General features: G+C 32.8%; 1 protein-coding gene across 1 annotated transcript in view; it reads left to right on the top strand.

Annotated features, from left to right (window-relative positions):
* Positions 1-20524, top strand: part of LOC134248305 (probable serine/threonine-protein kinase pats1) — a 37550-nt gene that overhangs the window by 12432 nt on the left and 4594 nt on the right. The window contains exons 2-5 of the mRNA XM_062730714.1: positions 5435-5920; positions 9288-9542; positions 9849-10088; positions 20169-20290. Coding sequence (XP_062586698.1) covers positions 5435-5920; positions 9288-9542; positions 9849-10088; positions 20169-20290 — 1103 coding nt within the window. The remainder of the gene's footprint in view (positions 1-5434; positions 5921-9287; positions 9543-9848; positions 10089-20168; positions 20291-20524) is intronic.

Below are 20524 nucleotides of genomic sequence, written 5' to 3'. Positions count from 1 at the left end.
CCTGAACAGTGCATGTGCTGAAAGTTAATGAAGAACTTTTCGTTTTCTATTTACATTTGTATCTTGAATATATATCCATTAAATAAAGGCAATTAAACTTTTTGTTAAACATTTGCCGTTATTCTCGCGAGAATGTAACTAAAACAAGTGATGCATTGTGGGTCGAAAGTACGGCATCAAAGAATTCTATTGAATGAATGTGCAGAAGTCCGAATTTTCTCTTCGCACAGGCGTTGCTTTAAGAGCTCGCAGTGACAAGCGTCGCTTCGCGACGCTCGCTGCGCTCGCTATTACGTTTGCAGGAATAAATGAGTTCTATTGTGAAAATAAAGTAGTTATTTTTTGTTTAACAATTTTCTTTAGTGAACCGATTCTATTTTTTTTAACTAGGATTCCGATAGTAAGGCGTTTAGCAGATTTACCGATGCCACGGGAGGTAACTCTTGCACTGCAAAATATCATAAAAACGTCTATATATTATGCCAGAAAACTAATTTACAAGTGTTTTTCCCACCGATTTTATTTTTGAAATAAAAAGATGAAATATTTCTTTATTTAATTCAGCGTAAATTATAGTCCTGTAAAAAATGTATTGGACTTCAAGTTACGGTTCTTTGTTTCTGACCTAAATTCAATGGTTTATATAGGGGAACTCAATCACACCAGAGAAACGGTTATTTAACTAAATAAGTAATTTTCAAACAAATTTTCGATTACATTATTCCATTTGGACTACATTGATATTGTTTTCAATAAAATATCACATATTCGTTACATTCGATGTGCCGCCTATCAATACAATACTGCCTGGTTTTTTGGTGCACTGCCTCTTACAACAATCGTTTTATTTGTTTTAGTGCAAAATATTTGTCAAAAATCAACTTAATTTAAAGATGGAGCATTTGAACTCTTTAGAAAATCCAGCTTCATCGCAAAATGACAGCAAAAATACGGACTTCTGACTGCATGAAATGACTAGAGACGATGAAAATCCAGGTACTGCACATACATAAAAGTTTGAATGGATGTGAGGATGAAATGAATAGTTCTACTCCGATCCTTATATATGTCACGGGATCTAATCCCACTGAGGGACGTGAACGTGTTCTTAAATCAGACCGATTAAAATGGGGTCCCTTGTTGTGGAAGTTGCTGGCACGAAAATGATCCCTCGCTGCTCAATGGCTCTCAGTGCCAAGGTCAAATTGAGGCTCTCCACGGCGAAGAATGTTGTCAATGTAACAGTGTTTCAGTGAAATATTCGAAGTGAGACCTTTTAATCAACAAACAAACTCATCATTACAGTATTTTGGATGTTTACAAGCATTACATCGTTAATATATAGAAATGTAGAATAAGTCAATGTTTGTTTCTATTTTTAGGTTAGTTTTTTTTTTTCTGGCTGCCCTCCTTCCTTTCCAAAAGTGTGTTTTTTGTGTGGACCAGATGTATGTCTTCATGTGTGTCTCTATGTGTAGGGAGGAGGGGGTTGGGGTCGTGAGGGGGTGCAGAAACATGAATCTATTGATTTGAGTATTGCATTTTTTCATTGATCAAGACAAGAATGTTCTGTTCAAGAAGTTGATTTTTTAATTGCTGAAGCACAAAAATACAAAATTCCTTTACAAGCTAAAAAGAATTATATGACAGTTGATGGAAATAAAATTCTGTAGACTTTTTAAGAAGGGGGGGGGGGGCCGCTCCGTTAAAAGCCTCTTTAAATTCAATATATGAAATGTTACAATAACCCCCCCCCCCCGTCTTTTCCTGCAGTTTCTGTGAATCCTGCTAAACATGATTGTGTATTTATGCTCCCCATGCAAGATCGCTTAATTATAATGTCTTATTGATATTTTTTTCCCTTTTATTTCCTCTACATTTTTCGTACTCCTCATCATTCTGCTATATGTAAAAAAAAAAGAAAAGAAAAATAAGGTAGGGGGAATGTACTTCCGTTCAATTTTGTTCAAGTTCCGCCTAAAAATATTTCCTTCAAAAAAGTAAAAATATTATTAGTAAATTGTTTCCCTATCATACTTTTGTCATCAGATGTCCCACAAACAAGAAAATAATTTGGTGTTGCTAAAAGAATGAACTCCCTACTCCTGGACTCTAAAGCAGATGCTCGAATCACTGTGTCTCGCGGGCGACGAAAGCAAAACGTTATTTCAATTTATACTATTATTAAGAATAAAAATCATTTTTTACAGATTTGCATTCGTAATTCAGGATTATTATTAAATTAATTAATTATAAATCTCCTCATCTTTTTAATATCATTTATTCAGCGATGGTTAAAGAAGCGATTAAGAAAAATTGTGGTGGGGGTTGGGGTGGTTCACATGCTAAAACATCTCTGTTCAATAGAGAAACACCGACATCTTACGAACGAACGTAACCAAAAACGGGGATCAGTCATTGTAGTCTATTGTAATCACGGTTGGATTATTGAATTCTTCAATTTTATTGGGATTTCGATAGATAGATCCCCACAAGATACCTCAAATCCACGTCTTGTCGTAGTCGATACCGTGACGCTTCAATACATTTCAATGGACATTTAAACGAGCAAAGGGGTTAGAAAAGGGACATGAAAGGAAAATTTTAAAAATGTCATTCTGTGGCATGAAATAAAAAAAAAATAGTATGTGCTGATCTACTAAGGGTCGAAAGGGGGGGGGGGGTACTTTACGAAGAGTGGTCGGGACAATAAGGAGTCTTAAATTAAATTGCAAAAACCCAAAACATTTAAAGGAATTCTTGTTCAAAATACTATATGATGCGAAAAATAAAATAAATACGGCTTTAATACACATGTATTATAGCCATATCATAAATCCAGGGGGATGCCCGTTCGTAATTTTTCGGTTGATAAAGCTTCTTCCTTCTTCTTACAAACATGTATATCTTACAAATCTTCATATAATTCTCACGGATGCTAGTGGACTGGACCCCACCCGGCCCTAACATTCCAGACCCAAAGCTATTTTTTTAATTTCACTGTAAAAGCTTAAAGACTTCTCGAGATATTGCTCGAAACAAAAGTGTAACAGATGGACAGAATTATAAGACTGACGGGCAGACCAAAATAATTAATATCCCCAACTTTCGGGGGTGGGGGGGGGGGGCGGCGGCGCAAAAATGGAAGTTTAGTGAATTGCTTTTGACATAATTTAAGATATCTGAGAGCAAGTTCCATACCAGCATGCCATCAAAGGACCTAAACCCCCACCCTGCCCCAACCCCTGGAATATATATAATGTAAAGAAAAAAAAATTCTATACTTCAAACACTTAATAAAATATTACTTTGTTCATAAGATATGCAAACAAAACATGGTGAATTATAAAGTACCAATGCACTGTCCCGTGGTATCTTTTGCAATTTAGTGGAATATAGCTACTCAGTATGTATGTGTGTGGACATGTATATATATGTGTATGTATGTATGTATGTGTTGGTATGTAAAAAAAAGTATATATTTTTCATTTCTGTGTATGTATATCTCTGGCTTTTTTGCATTATGATACACGGTGGTACTTCTTTATATTTTACAATATATATTTTAAGTTCACATGTTAGCAATTATTTCAACTTATGAACCATGTGTAAATTGATTAAGTATATACATGTACTAAGAACACATCACATCTTGTTAATAACTATTATATGCTCTGTTTAATAATCATGTATGTAATATGCCAACAAGGGCCCTGATCTGGAATAATAAAAAATCTATAAAATCTATAAATCTATAAATCCGGGTCCAAAGATATTTTTTAAGGCTTTTTCATTTTTACAACATACAAAATTGATACCTGCAGTTCAAAAGTCAGAGGTGATTTAAGATACTACGGGCATGGTATTTTTAAAAATAAAAAATGAATTCTATGTACTTTTTGGATTTTTCATATGAAATACATTGTAAATATGTAATAGACGGTTGATTTATGAAAGTAGGCAAATATGAATATCTTGGGACCCAGTATATATATATGTGTATTGGTGGGTATGGGGAGGTTGTCTGGTCTACAAGCATTTGTGATGAGCATATGTGTGCACATACTTTTGAAGGATGCCATGACAACTATGTTTTCATATTATTCCTACTTTTAAAAGTCCGTATATATTATTGTCGGTATTCTGGAATTAATCTTTTTTTCTGGTTTTACAACAGGATGGTTAATATATATTTTTCCTTACAAATGAAGCAAGTTATAATTTCGGTTATAGTTTTTATATGTATATTGGACCTTCTGTCAAAATAACTCTGTGTGTCGTCAAAAGTATAAAGTGTATCTTCTAATTTTATATTTTGACGAATAATGCATGGTTAGCAAACAATGACATAGTGGAACATAACTTTAAGACAAAGAAAAGAACTTTACTATGAAAAATGCAGCCCCTACATAAATGCATATTTTCAGCTTTATTTTTAATAATCCACACATATAAACAGATATACATGTACACACGGTCGTATATAGGAACGAGGTTCAGGTTTTGGGGATAAGCCCCCCCCCCCCAATAATGAAGTGGATAAATAAAGAACGTAATACCGGTATTATAGAAAATTTATCTACTGTTTACTTGTGCCCCCTCAATAAAAAAATCTTTCATTTTGGCTTCCCTATAAATTGTTTGGTAGTGACTCTAAATTTTGGTTGTACCCCCCCCCTCCCCCCAAATGAAATTGCTTGGTTCAGGCCTGTTTCATATATATAAAATAAAAGCAGCCCAAGATAATTTACATGTAGTTAAGATCGCCATTTAATATATCATCTAAGAAGATACTGTCTACCATGAATGCTAGTTTTTTTTTTAAGTGATATTTCAATAAATTTAAAAAGAATATCTCTCTCTCTCTCTCTCAATACAAAATACTTTATAAAGCGCACCACCTATTTACTTGATTGCACGGATTTATTTTTTTTTTTCAAGCTGTAAAAAGTAACCTTTCAAGGCACACACTACGAGTAGTTGGTATATGTTTTATCACTGACGCATGACAATCGTGTTTCCTAATCCGTCTATAGTATTACGGTGTATTTTCTTCTATTTGTTCGCTTTTTTAAAACTTTGTAAGTGATTACAAAAAAATTGACATGAGCAATTTTCAAATACAAAGTGGTTAAAACACTATCCGTTCTATTTTACACATATACTTATTTCTTCCGATTTTAAACTTTATATGGGAACAATCACTGGTCCCGAGAAAACTATCGAGATACGGGAAGTTAGGGAGAGTTACGTTCGTTCGTAAGATGTTGGTGTTTCTCTAGTAGGACTTAATACATACGTGTACATACAGTGTAAAGAAAAAGATTGAAGTGCAGTTCATGTAGTTCGACTGAATGTTAACAATTTATTTATTTTATTTTATTAATTTATTTGTTTGGTGATTTGTAATTTATTTATTTGTTTGTCATTTCAGGTAAAATCCTTGGCTATCTAGCGAAAGTCAGATGTCTACTGTATTGTGTACTTATATCTGAAAAATATCGGATTAAGTTTATTGAACAATCACACAAAATCATAATGGACAAAATCAAACAGAGATATTTCCCTGATATTACTGATGACGGCTCAGTAGATCTCCCTGATGGAATCACAGAAACACGTGACCGTGTGATAACCTTTATATCAGACGACATCCGACATGACGTCATGTACGCCTTTGTTACGGAGTGTCTGGTGAAGGATAGTGATCTAGAGTTTTTCCTGACCACAGCGTCACGTGACGTGATATCAGAATACTGCCGGTCCTGGGAGTATAAGAGGAGTGAGGGAGAGAGATGTCTGTATGTACCGAGCGAGCCGGAGAAGATGTGCGACCTCTTCATAGACCGTCTACAGCTAGACATCATCACACACTGTACCGTGTCTGACTGGGAGATTCGTGACAGGATCAGTGGACGTTGTAAGTATAACGTCTCCAAGATCTGTCACTAATTATGTGGTTTACTGGTTTATGACAATTGCAAGGAGATATGAAAGTATCGTTTTAATTACTATTTTGATCGTAACTATTATTTAGATGCTTAGCAGCTAATGAGTAATGTTTATGCATTTGATAGTGTACATTGTATCCTGGCACAAAACCGAGACCGTAACATACAAGTATAAATGAAATTGTTCAGATGTCTTAATCATTCTATTTTTGATCCAATTTCCAAGGAGTGTTAAAAAAAAGTAATTAAGAAGCATAGCAGGATGTTTAAAATATTTTTTATAATTCTGCATTTAAAAGTACATGTTAAACTCTTACAAATAAATGACTAGTGTCAAGGTACATGATGTACTAGTTAATAAAATCATCAAGGTGAAAAGACACACGACTAAATCCAAATTTTATCAAAAAAAAAATCAAAAGAACTTGAAAGGAATTTACATGTATGAGGGTCATTCAAAAGATACAATGACAAAGTTCCTCATCAAATTATTATTTTTACAAGATGAAACATACAGAGATTTTGAATTTCATATTTAAAAAATTATTACTTTTGTCGATGGTTGAAATTTATTCTGTTTGATTATATAGAACAAATGATTTTCAAAAGCTAAATGGAGCAAAGTATGTTATGTAACGTTAAGTTCATACGCAACTTGACTGCCGGAGTTCTTCCTGGAGTTGAAGAGTTCCACCAAATGAAGGACCTGTGTGCAATACTTTTCATGTCTATGTATGGATTTATACACCTCTTCTAAAACAAATTTTGATGAACAAAAATCTGGAATTTGTTTTGTAATTTTTATACATTTTTCTTGAATAACGCAAAATTTTTAATAATTTTATATCTTTTGAAAACCCCTGGTAACGCATGCTGATTTTTTGTCTAAGAATATGTAATGGCGTTTCTCAGTTGTCAACTTGCGTTTAATCAATATAATTCATTATTTTTTCGAGCTCATTTCGCTAAAGTCGACCAAAAAAGAGCGCAAATTGACATGGTTGTATGGAACGACGCAAGGGCGATAATCGCGGTATAGCATTTAGTGCGCTTTCAGAGCAAGTGTCCTGTAAATAATGTAACAAATAATCTATATATTTAATAAAACGAATCTTTGCTTGGACAATTTAGCCCGTCTAGCCAAACTGTAACCAGTATTTATAATGTTCACGGTCTTTTCTTGTCAGTATATATTTTTCCCTCGAAGTTGGAATGCTTTGGGTGTTTTAATCAAAAGTAAAATATAATACTAAAAGTAATCATATAAGATATTTTAAAATGTGTTAATTACTTTAGCATAGAGCAATTTCTAGATTTATAGATTGATATATGTTTTAGATATACATATTAGAAGATTGATTGATTGATTGTATATTGTTTAACGTCCCTCTTGAGAATTTTTCACTCATATGGAGACGTCACCGATGCCGGTGAAGGGCTTCAAATTTAGACTTATGCTCGGCACTCAGGGCCATTGAGCAGTGAGGGTTCTTTATCGTGCCAACGCCTACCGTGACACGGGACCTACGTTTTTAAGGTCATATCCGAAAGACCCGTGACTTTCACTTCTAGTGCCGAGCGCTTGGCGAAGGAACAGTCACTACCTATGTTTACGTCTTAGGTATGACGCGGCGCCGCAATCGAGAATCGAACCCGGGCCTCCCGATCACGAAGCGAACGCTCTACCACTAGGCTACCGTGACCGGTCATATTAGAAGAAATTTCATATCTCTTGCACCGAAGAAATACAGTGGTATTTTTGCATATTTCTTTCAATAGAAACACTAGATATGTTTGTGAAACACTATGCACCCGGCGGCATCAAAATTTAAAAAAAAGCTTTGTTTAGCATTTACGCCACAGTCAAGGTCACAAGGCCATTGAACTTGGAGTTATTTGAAAGAACTTGATTGGAAAAGTATGGATACTAAGTATGAAGCTTAAGTCTCTATATCTTGTGGTTGAAAAATTATGGCAAAGGTACGAAAAACTATTTTTGCATAAGGTCACAGTCAATGTCACAAAGTCATTAACTTTGGTTTCATTTGAAAGAGCTTAATTAGTGGAATACGCATGCTTAAAATGAAGTCTCTATCTTTCATGGTTCAAAAGTTATGGTGAAGGTTAATATTTGCAGATAAAGGGTATTTTTTGCATATAGGTCACAGTCAAGGTCCTTGGTGTCATTTGAAAATGCTTAATTAGTGGAGTATGCATACTAAATATGCAGTTTCCATATTCTATGGTTCTAAAGTTATGGGCAGAGACATTAAAAAAAAATTGCGCATACAGGTCACAGTCAAGGTTTTTTTTCAAGGTCATTAACCTTGGTGTAATTTGAAAGATAAATGAGCTTTATTAGTGGAGTATGCTTTTTAAATATGAAGTCTGTATCTTTAATGGTTCAAAATGTATGGAGAAGGTTAAATTTTGCAGATAAAAAGCTTTTTTTTGCATATAGGTCACAGTCAATGTCACAAGGTCATTAACCTTGGTATCATTCGAAAGTGCTTAATTAGTGTAATATGCATACTTAATATGAAGTCTCTATCTTGCATTGTTCAAAAGTTATGGTGAAGGTTAAAATTTGCAGATAAAAAGAATTTTTTGCATATAGGTCAAAGTCAAGGTCCTTTTGTGTGATTTGAAAGAGCTTAATTAGTGGAGTACGAATACCAAATATGAAGTCTCTACATGTGTATCTTTCATGGTTCAAAAGTTATGATGAAAGTTGAAGTTTTCAGACAAACAAACAAACAGACAAACAGACAGACAGGACTAAAACAATATACGCCCCGGATCTACCAATCCGGGTGCATAATAATCACGACATTCAAATTGTGTAAATTGTTAAAATGCTTTGTTGAAAATGACCCAACAACATACATGTAATCAATATGAAAATTTGGATACACCTAAATACAATTTTTGTGATATTTCAAATTGTAGGGGGGAAGCTTGAATTTAGATACTTAGATAAATTGAGCTTAATCCCAGGGTTTATGGATTTCACAATTAAATAAATCAAAAATCCACATATTTCTTTGACTTTAAAACAAACAAATATTGAACTTTTTTTTTAATTATGTGACTTTGCAAAATATTTTACTATTTGAAAAAGTATAACAAAACCTTTAATTTTGGCAAATCTGTTTAGATTTTAGGGAAAAGGGTGATATGTATCCTCAAATACAAAAGTCTCCAATGAAGGTGAAAAGAAAATATATATATATATATATATATATATATATATATATATATATATATATATATATATATATATTAGTTGTTTTCTGTTTATCTCTATTTGATATTGTTGAATGTTTTATGTTACAGTAGGAGTCCCTACTGAAGTACTACAATGGGACCAGGAGGCCAGAGAGCGGTATGTGGAGTACGCTAAGAGAGGAACACAGACAGTCCACCACGCCCGGGGGATGATTGTAGGATGTGCTGGAGCCGGAAAAACCACGCTACTTAAACGTCTGCTTGGCTGTAGTGAAGAAGAGATTAAGAAAGTAAAATCTACTGAGGGCTTGGAGGTGCATGAGGAAATATTTGATTTATGTGATGAAACAAAATCATTAAAAGGTATAGTTGAAAAGAACATCATCTTGCTTATTTTATTTGATCATAAACCTTTAGATTTAAAAAGAAGGAAAACACAAAAAATAAAATGCGCCCATTTTTATTCTCCAGTCTCTAATAATAAACAGCTTCCATATGTTTTCGAAATATTGTTGAAACATCATACAAGACCACTGTGAGTAGTTATGGTACGATCGCTTGTCTGCAATTCTTATCACCCCCAAACATACAATTTTGCAATGAAAAAAATTAGAATTAAATAAAATCAAATTATCCAGAGGTAATTTTCCATAATACTTTTTTTTCTAGCAAGAAATATCAACACAGGCAATAAAAAGGAAGAAAATTCTGCTACAAATATAGATTCAAAGACCTTGACATTTTTTGACTTTGGAGGACAGTGTGCGTACTACGCCTGTCACCAGATTTACCTGACCAGGAGAGCTTTCTATGTTGTGGTGTTGGACGCCTCTAAACGTCTGGACCAGAAAGTGGATAAGTCAGTGTGTGACCAAGATGGTAGTGTCTTTCATGGATGGACGTATGGAGGTACATGTATCAATGAAAAGTTCAGGATGCTCATTTGTACGAGGTTTATATTTTGATGAGAATTTGATGAAAACAAGTGCATTTCTGAAAAAGGGTATTAAGAAAGTAAAAGAAAATCATTTTTAAATTTCGAAATCCTTCCTTCTTTACCCTCCCTGAACTTCACGAAAATAAACCACTGTCTGATATCTGTCTTTGTAATCTATCACATTACTCAACTCCTCCTCAAGAACAATTTGACTAATTATAACCTTACTTGGGACATTTATGGAGCATTTTCGAGCTAAGGTGACTTTGTTTCATTCACAATTAAGATAACACCGACTGCCAGTTTTGTTGTTTTTTTTTAAATCTTTACAGTTCAACTGCTACCAACTCCTGTAAGAAAGGAATTTGATTCATATCTAAAGCATGCTTCGTATTTAAATTCAAAATCAAATTAGATATAAATGAAATTTCCTTTGATATATATTGATCGCTCTAGCGTACAGTGAATTTTTTTTCTACAGCCACTCTAATCAAAGAAGATGGGCGTATAAGGCTGGCAGAATGCCTATAGCGCGACAGATAAGAAGGGGGGAAATTAATCTCAATTATATCCAAATTTTATGTCATATCTCATCTAATATTAAAGTATACTTAATGTAAAATCTCCATAATTTACATATATCTCACAAAAACTTAAAATATTTGCCTATTAAAAAGCATACACAGACTTAAAAGAACAAAAACGATCATTTTTTCATACTTTAACAAAATTTTTCAATGTGAGTGGGTCTTCGCTCCATTTTTTTGAAAGATAATTCTAATTGTTTGCGATAAAATATATATTTTTTGGTTTACAAAAAAATGGAGGGAAGACCCACTATACCTTAAAAAGACACTTTTATGACAAAACATTTGCATCTTTCCGAGAAATACTTCAAGTCCATTAAGTCAAAAGTCATATCACAAACACGATTTAAATGCCACTACAACACATGAGCCATGTAGCATAGTGGTTTGCGCGTTAGTCTCAAAGCAGTCAGATACTTTGGTATTTTATTGCTGGGGTTCGAATCCCACGAATACCATGGAAAATTTTTATGAATGATATTTTTTAAAGAGATTTATTTTTTCTGAGAAAATTTTTTTTTCTCATAATTTCATATATTTCAATAATGAGATGTAAATTTAAATACTCAATTTACATATCAAATGTGATTTCTTAATATCTGATGCTATAGGCATTCTGCCCGCCTTATCCGCCCATCTTCTTCAAACCTACACTTTTTGCCAAGAAACGTTTACTATAGTTAACTATAGAAACAATGTTAAAACTTTGAAATTTTGATTTACTATGGTAAAAACTTTTGAACTTTGATATACTACAATGAAAACTTTGATCTACTACAATGAAAACTTTGGAACTTTGATCTACTACAATGAAAACTTTGGAACTTTGATCGAACTTTGATCGAATACTATAAAACACGGAACTATGTTTTTGTTTCCCATTCCATTAAGATTCATTAAAGTTTCAAAGAACTTTTTAAAAGCCCGACACCTCTACTACAAGAAAAGTGTACAAGAAAGGAATTTTAATGTAAACATTGATTTTTGCACCGATAAATAAGCGATATTTATTTAAATCTTATTTTAATGTTGTGCAAATAAAACGTAAGTATTTATGGAGAAAAAAATGCTAAAAGATAAAATTTGCCTCATCTAGATTCAAAATATTGGCCTCATTGACTTCAGTCAAATTTTTTTCCTACTGTCAAATGTAAATATTACTTTTAAATTAATTACTTTGCATCTTTAGATTAATATTAACACCAAAACATATCCCCATGAAATCCAATATCATCCTCTTAAAACAATTAAATAAAAATAGAAAAAAAATAAACAATATAAGTTGGTAATGTAATTAAAAAAAACTCCTTAACTTTCATGCACTATAGTAAAAACTTTGGAACTTTGAATAACTTGGTAAAAGCTTTGAAACTTTAATTTAATGTAGTAAAAACTTTTGAACTTTGATTTACTATGGCCAAATCTTTCGAACTTTGATTTACTGTATTAAAAACTTTGGAACTTAATGTTTTATTTACTATGGTGAAACCTATCGAACTTTGATTAACTCTAGTGAAAACTTTGGAACCTTGATTTGTCGCATATCTGCGGTGATTTTCTTTGATCTTTCTCTGGTGATATATCCATATCACATATGCGATAATACTTTCCACGCCCCTTCATATATCACTGCAGGAGGCAAAAATCAGGTCATGAGAAAAAAACTGATTTTATTTCACAAGTTCATAACCACAGAAAAATGAACATGTATAGCTATTTCCTAGCCTTTAACTTAATTAAAATACATGTATTTAACTCGGTTGAAAGTTCTCAGTCGTTCAAAAGATTAATCCATTTTGAAAATTTGAAGGTTACAGTAAAATCTCCAAACTTTTTATCGTTAAACTCCTTGCTATTTGTTTCTGTGATTTTATATATGTCGAGTACCTGGCTCAAAAATAAATTGTCAAAATCTTCAAACTCAGTTAAAAACTCAAAAGTCAAATTCACTAAGAACGTCCGACATGTTGGAGAGCTAGCTTGAAATTAATATTTTTTTATTATTGAATTCCGACACTCTCAATGAAATTTACGTTATCAGACATGCGATAAGTTGCTTACATCATAGATGCCCCGTACTATTGGTTATATCTTTTTCACGGGGCGTGGAAATCTCGGGCGCTCCGCGCCCTCGATTTTCAAGCCCCATGAAAACGATATAATCAATACTACTTGGCTTCTATGATGTAACCAATACTTACTATGGTAATATCTTTGGAACTTTGATTTATTATGGTGAAAGCTTTGGAACTTTGATTTATTATGGTGATAACTTTGGAACTTTGATTTACAATAGTAATTTATTGTTAAACATAATTTACTATAGTGTTTTTGTTAGGAAATGTTCAAATCTTACAAACTTACATTTTAGGATATATATGATACATTTTTTCAGTAGTATTAAGTTAAGATGTAAAGCTAGACTGTTTAGTTAAAGTACATTTGTTAATGTAAAAGCTGGTAATAAATAAGTTTATTTTCGAAGGGCAGTTTTTTTGCTGTGAATACTAGTGGACTTTTACGAGAAGCCCTGACGTTTACTGTTGACAGCTTACTTTTACACTACAACAATGTACGGAAGCTTTTTTACGTTATAAATATTTAGCTTGACATTAAATTCAAACCACTAACAGGTTATTACGAAGCGTTAATCAGTTGTCCTTAAAGAAAAGGACAACCACCCTACCTTCAACCACCGGTATTCACAAGTTAGTGCCTCTAATAACAATAGGGGCACATTATATGATCCTAGAAAGTAGTTCTTATCTATGATCAATTCCGTAACTCGATACATGTTGCAGGTTTAAATGTCAAGTAAACCGTCAACCGTGAAAGTCAGTGCTTTTCGTAAAAGTCCACTGGACGCCCGGGGGTCGTAACATAAAGCATACGAAGTTTTTGACTTAAGTACGGTCTTAAATACGCGTTAAGCACATTTTTAGGACCTACATAAGTACTACTTAAGTATGTCTTATACCGTAACATAAAACAATCTAAGCAAGATCTTAGCTAAGTCATACTTATGTATTGAATTAAAATAATATTACACAGTGTAAAAGTTCATAATATAGCGTTGGTTATTACATGTAAGTGTGATGTTTACTCACAGACTGATAAATGTTTTTATTCTTTAACCACGCCTGGCTATTGTCACAACAGTCCAAAGGGACTATTAGATTTTAAAAATTCCGTCACGTTTTTTTCACTGGGGATTGTTTTTCGTTTGGAAGTAATGGCAACTGTATCCTGTGATTGATTTGATGCACATATTGTGCAAAATCGCTGTCGCAACTATTACCTTAAAATGAAGGGAACATTTGATATAGTATATCAAAACATACTTTTGGTTTTAAAAATATACATTTGATATTTTCATTTCATTAAGTTATTTGATTATATCTCGCATGCTTTCGAAGGATGAAATAACAGAGGACCTCCAGTTTTATCAAGACAGCGAAAACGGCCCTTCCATTCACCAAAACATCTTTCAATCGAGTTTTTAGTTTTCATATGACGAGCAAATTACTATAGTATTTCATGATAATAATTTTATGAATTTCACATTCTTGTTTAAATTAAAAAGGGGTTGTACTAGGGTAATCGAACAAAAAAAGGGTGGACGAAACCCCTTCCTCAAATGCTCCATTTTTTTCAACTCATTTTTTTCTTAAAACATTACCAAATTTAATACCATGATTAAGATATGATAAAATAAGAAAGTAAAATGTTAAGGTTGAAAATATGTGTGTGTGTGTGTGTGTGTGTGTGTTGAAGGAGGGGGTGTCCTTAACTGCGTACTCACCATCATACAATTTTTAAATGTCGATAGATGCATAAATATATTATTTACTAGGTGAAATTAGCGAGGGATGGCTCTTAGGTGATTCAGCATACTAAGATTATGGATGATGACCCTGTATTTACAGCCTTCCACGCCCTCAGAGCATTGTTTTTTTCCCTCCCCCTCTGTAGAAATATATAAGCAGACGCCATTCCTGTATTATTTGTGTATTCGTATTTAACTTCTAATATATATTGTGAATAGTGTTTCATTGTGTCTTTATTCACAGACCTCTGAATACTACTCTCAGTTTCTCTGTGATTACCGGCCAAGTTAACCTGTCACTGATTTCCAATCATAATTAATGTACACCGCGACACATGTATATCCTATAGGGTTATTTTGCTTCATGTATATGTTTAAATTGCTATATACATGTATACAAGACATAATTGCTGTTTATTGACTTGAAGAGGTATTAGAGTATCTTATTAATTAATAACAAATGAAATAATTACAATAATCATCGTTAAATTTTAACAGTTTTACGTATAATGTGTTCATATTATGTATAACACGCACTTAAGTCACCTATGTTGATCGCCTAAGTTTTGCTAAGATTTGTATTTCTTAGCATCCTTTATGATACGGACTTAAGACAAATAATGTACTTATGTCTTACCTACGTATGGTCTTAGACTTAAGTATTCTTTATGTTAAGACCCCCTGGTTGTTTGTGACTCAGGCTGTATCTGTATGAACATTTATAGACCTATCGTAAGAGGACTTAATTGAGTTTGTCTATATTCTGCCAATATTTGGGAAAAAAATGCATCATTTCTACCTACATGTACATATACATGTATATAAGTCTTACCAATGTATTCGAAACTTTTTTTTATTTTCTTTGTTCTACAAATGATAAAGCCCGAGGAGTTCAAAGTAGCTCTGGCAGGGGTGTTGCTAAAACGCGGAACGGAAAACGGAACGCTGAGCGGAACGGAAAACAGAATGTATTTTTTTATATTAATCACTTAAAATGCACAATTTTTATCATAAACGTATTCATTTAAAAACCCCTATTATTTAAAATGGCTTCAGTCTCTTATTCACAATAATCGCGGACATAGCAATGACGTAGAATCAAATTTGAAAGTGTGTGTGGAGATTAAACTTACTTGAAAAGAGTTTAATAAGCAAAAAAGACATTTTTTTGTTCGTGAGGTGGGGGTATATTCAGTCTAAGTTCTAAATCCAACATCTTTCAGTACTCTTTTTTACAAACAACTGTAAATTTACAATATGGATTGCATTACAGTTACTGTTGGGTTTCGATGAACATTTCAATAGTAAAAAGGGCTGGAGCTAATAACAAAAGTGGAAGGGTGGACCTTTTGCAACTTTTCATACCTTTCGAAAGACTGGAAAATAAACTCAAATGTTTCACCATTCATATTCACCCTTCTCCCTCCCCCCAACCTTACATACGCACGTATGTACATGTTCCACATACAGTTTATAACTTTATTAAATGTCAAGATGCTACATTCTTAACACAGAAAAATTTTCCAACTTTATCAATCCAGAATTTAAATATATAGGAAGTTACTCTTTTTTGTATAAAATTTAAACAATAAATGAACTTTACAGGATAGTGGTTTTTATCCGAGCTTGCCCGAAAGGTATCCTCTAATCGTTATCTTGGCATTTTTTTTAACATTTTCATTCTCATTAAACATATCTCCCTTTTTCCAAACATTACCTTTTTACTATATTATGATTGATTGAAACCTCAACACTTTGTTAATTAAAATAGTAAGGAAGTGTACAAAAGATTATTGAAAGACATTGGAGTAGGACTGAATCCCCTCCCAATCCATATAACTGTGTTTTTTCGTTTGTCAAATTTTAATACCCCACCTCCCCCCAAAAAAAAAAAAAAAAAGGAGTTCAATTCTACTGATGCCACTGCTATGTCAGCAATTTTTGTGAATGAACGATATGGAGATTACAAGCAGTATTAAATATCAAAAGTCTATAAAACATTATAAAATAGAAAAACAAGGACCTCCAAAACGTAACGGGGGAATCAGGTATCATGAGGGAGTGAGCATCCCCTGCCAACTAGTCACCCCCGCCATGTATCCTTTGTCATGATCGGAATATAACGGGAAAATAGGTCGTCAATTCGGTGTATAAATAATGAACTTACAATAAGTATGAAAAATATTATTCAGCATTTGACTCAATGATAAATTGTATTTGCAGACAAGATCATTGTATCGACCCTTACGGAACGATGAACTGTAGATTATCGGCCGCAGCAGCGGCCGATTTACTTGTGGTTGTGTTAGAGAGTGCACATGGGGAAATAATATGTTATTTCATTAGTTTAGTAAAATAATTCTTAAATGATAACATGTATAAAATCATGAGAAAAATATTTTAAAAACTTTATTTAAATTAAGTTTTAATCGTTGTTATTTTGTTTCAATTTCATTATTATTAGGCATCAGTTAATTGATAATTTATGGTTAAATAACAAGTGTTTACAATAGGTACTCCCCATCCAGGAAGAGTGTAAGATACGAAAGGAAATCGTTATGATTTTCCGAATAATAATGGCGTGCACGTGGTAAAAGTGCATGGTGAATAAAAAAATTGAAAAGTTACTCTACTAGTAAAAACTTACAAGTTTGAAAATCCTACAGCTGCGAATGACACAAGGAATATTTTTATACATTTTGCACCGAGCCATGCAGCATAGCCTTATACTCTCCAGAAACCACATCGGCATTATCACTTGACAAATAACCAGGGTATCAGTACATGGTATATCTTGAAAGGCATACATCTTCATTTTGATGACAATAATTTCTCATATCATATTTTTTTGCAAATATATACATTTTATAAGCATTGAAAATGGGCTTTACCAATTTTTGTTGGTTTCAATTAGCCCACCCCCACCCCACGTTCGATTTGCTTCGGACGCCCATACATATTCCTAATAAACTTTTTTTACATCGAAAAATCCATCGGATGATCAGAAGCAAATGCACTAAATTTTTTTGTTTAAAATATTTTTTATTCATTGAATGGGATTGAACAGTAGGCATGCATATGATACTAAAATTTCTATCAATTTTTAAAAAAAATATTTATCTATTTTTGCTTTGGAGACGGCCTGAAATAAAAATGATCACTCGTTCAGCTTTGAATATCCTGTTCTTTTCTTGCATGAATGCATTAAATTGTGAAAGTACTTTTTTGACATGTTTAACTTGTATTCTTATGTAACGGGACTGTCTAGGGGTTAGTCCCGTATATACGTCTGTGTTCAGAAGGATAAAAGAATGACAAGAATTTCAGTGTTTAAGAAATAAGATTCTGTATTCTGTTGCAAATAACAATCAAGTAAATCAATTATTAAACAATATCATATAAATTCCATGAATAAGATACCATTATTGTATATGGAAATTTAGCCCAAGTCCCCAAAATACGCCTAATTGATGATTAATGATACTGCTGACTCCTCTTGATTACACAAATGTACATAATATATAAAAATAGTAAATAAGATATAAAAATAGTAAATCACGTATGGGTAGTAAAGACCCGAGAGCGAACAACCCGGACGGGTTATAAACAAAGGGGAATAACTCTAAGCAACAAATAATGACAAAAAGAGGGAAATATAATTAAAATATGGCATATATTTACATAAATGCACTGTAATCACATACACGTGCAATTAAATACACTTAAAAACCTTTACATTTATTTCATTAGCTTGTTTGTCAATTAAAAAAAGAGGTTGACCGTGACTAAATCAATTTATTTTTAATAATAGGGGATTGAATGTGTTTGAAATATATTGCTTATGACAAAATTTGTGTATTTTAAGTGATTTAAACTAAAATATATTCCGTTTTCCATTCTGTTCCGCGTTTTAGCAACACCCGCTCTGGTAGTAGTTCTGGTGAGAATTAGAGATATACTTGTTATATTATACAGAAATTTTGCATCTCCGCCATGAACACAGTCACATGCTTTGTATTACACACGCTAGATAAACACGCTTTCTTTCGACCTTTATCATAGACTTTATCACATCTTTCCGGAACATCTCTACTAATCATACGGAGTACTTCGGGTCGCTTTAATGTCATTTTCAATGTCGTATCATAACCCCAGGGGTAGAATCGAGCCACAATTAATGAAGGATCATTTTTTTACATAGGAATACATAGGGGGGGGGGGTCTTTTAAATTCTTCTTTTCAAGAACCAGTGGGCAAGGAAAGATGAAACTCATTTATAAACAACCTCTTGTAGTGAGATTCAAGTTTGTTCGATCATAAGCATAACCCCCAGTGGGAAGGGTTGGGCATTAAGCTAGTATGAATATTAAACATGAGAATATATAGGAAAAGTCTTTAAACTCTTCTTATTAAGAACAGAAAAGTCATAATTGTTCTTTGTTATACGGAAGCATTCTTTGATAGTGAAATTTCAAGTTCGATAAATCAAAACTCTTGGGGGTGAAGGAAGTGTGGGGTCACAAAGGGGTATAGAAGGTAAGCACAAAAATGCATAGGGAAGATTTTTTTTAAAATCTTCTCATTAAGAACAGCCAAGTCAGGATTATTCATAGTTATATGGAAGTATCATCTGCTAGTGTAGATTCATGACCCCTTGAGCAAGGATGGGGCCATAATAGGTGATCAAAGTATGATTACATAGAACAATATCTTTCAAATTTCACAGCTATGTTAATTCTACGCGTTCGACAACATATTATACTTTCCTTTACAATATGACGTCATAATGTAGTAAGCTATATGACGTGAACTTGAGGGATAACGTTTTCTTAAAATCTATAAAGATCAAGTTGTTGTCATAGAAATATATTGAATTGAAACATGCAAAGGATTAACATAGAAAAATCAAGTCGTCCGTGGGTGGTATAAATAGCTATGCATTTGTCACGGGGTTCAATACAAACCTATACATGTAACGTCATAACTCTTTATCAGTATTTTGCAGAGTGAAAATAAAAGGTATAACGAGAATCCAGTAAACAAACACAAGAAATCTGAGATTTATTAATAAAGCATTTAGTATGAGTATCATACGTGATTCATGCGGAAATAAAGCATATGAATAAGGCGTGCTAAAAAATTTCTGCGATTTTTTCGTAAAATAAAAGTAGATTTTTATTTCCCGATCAGGCTTTCTTTGGTCATTCGAAATAAAAAATGAAAAAGATGCAAAAGTTCAACACTACACCGCATACTTTGAAACATAATTTTTGTTTATATCAAAAACTCCCATTCTATTTTTTTTTTCGGAAAATGCTGCTTAAATCGTATTGGTAATTGATTTTAATGACATTTTTTCTATCTTTTGTAGGAATTTTAAAATAAAATGTTAGATTATAAAAATTTGTTTAATTCATTTTGTGCATTGGATTTTGGTAGGGATAACATCCTGAAAGTTTCAAATAAATCAATGTTATAATCATGATAATTTGAATACATTCTATTCTTATGAATAGCTCTTTATAAATTGAGCAAAGTAAAGAATTTTATTGAATTTACATTAATTCTTATTTTCCATGTTTGTTATAATTTTATAATTGATATACGTTGTAAGGCAGACTACATTTATTATATTGTAGACTATTTTGTTTTCTGGATAAAGTCTATCCACACTTACTGTAGTTCTAACATTGACAAAGATTCTAAACCAACCGTACTTATCGTGGCGACTCATTGGGAAAAAGAACACAGACAGTATCAGGTAAAATCGTTAGGAATTATGTATAACAAGATATGTTTGTACAACACTGATGCCCCCGATGGCAACATAGTAAAGATTAAACTTTTCTTAGAAGTTAATTTAATATAATTGTACCCGAAGTAGAGTCTCCTAACTGGAAATGCAATTGTAAAATATGAAAGCCCTATCCCCATCTGTTCCCAAGTTATGGTCAGGCTAAAGTTTGATCATAAGTATATAAATCTTCAAGATCAA

This window comes from Saccostrea cucullata, unplaced genomic scaffold, assembly GCF_032062105.1.
Source record: "Saccostrea cucullata isolate Sc308-1 unplaced genomic scaffold, CSIRO_AGI_Scuc_v1 ctg3864, whole genome shotgun sequence".
Taxonomy (NCBI): domain Eukaryota; kingdom Metazoa; phylum Mollusca; class Bivalvia; order Ostreida; family Ostreidae; genus Saccostrea; species Saccostrea cuccullata.
Note: the sequence above shows the minus strand (reverse complement) of the source record. Positions and strands in the feature narration are given on the sequence as shown.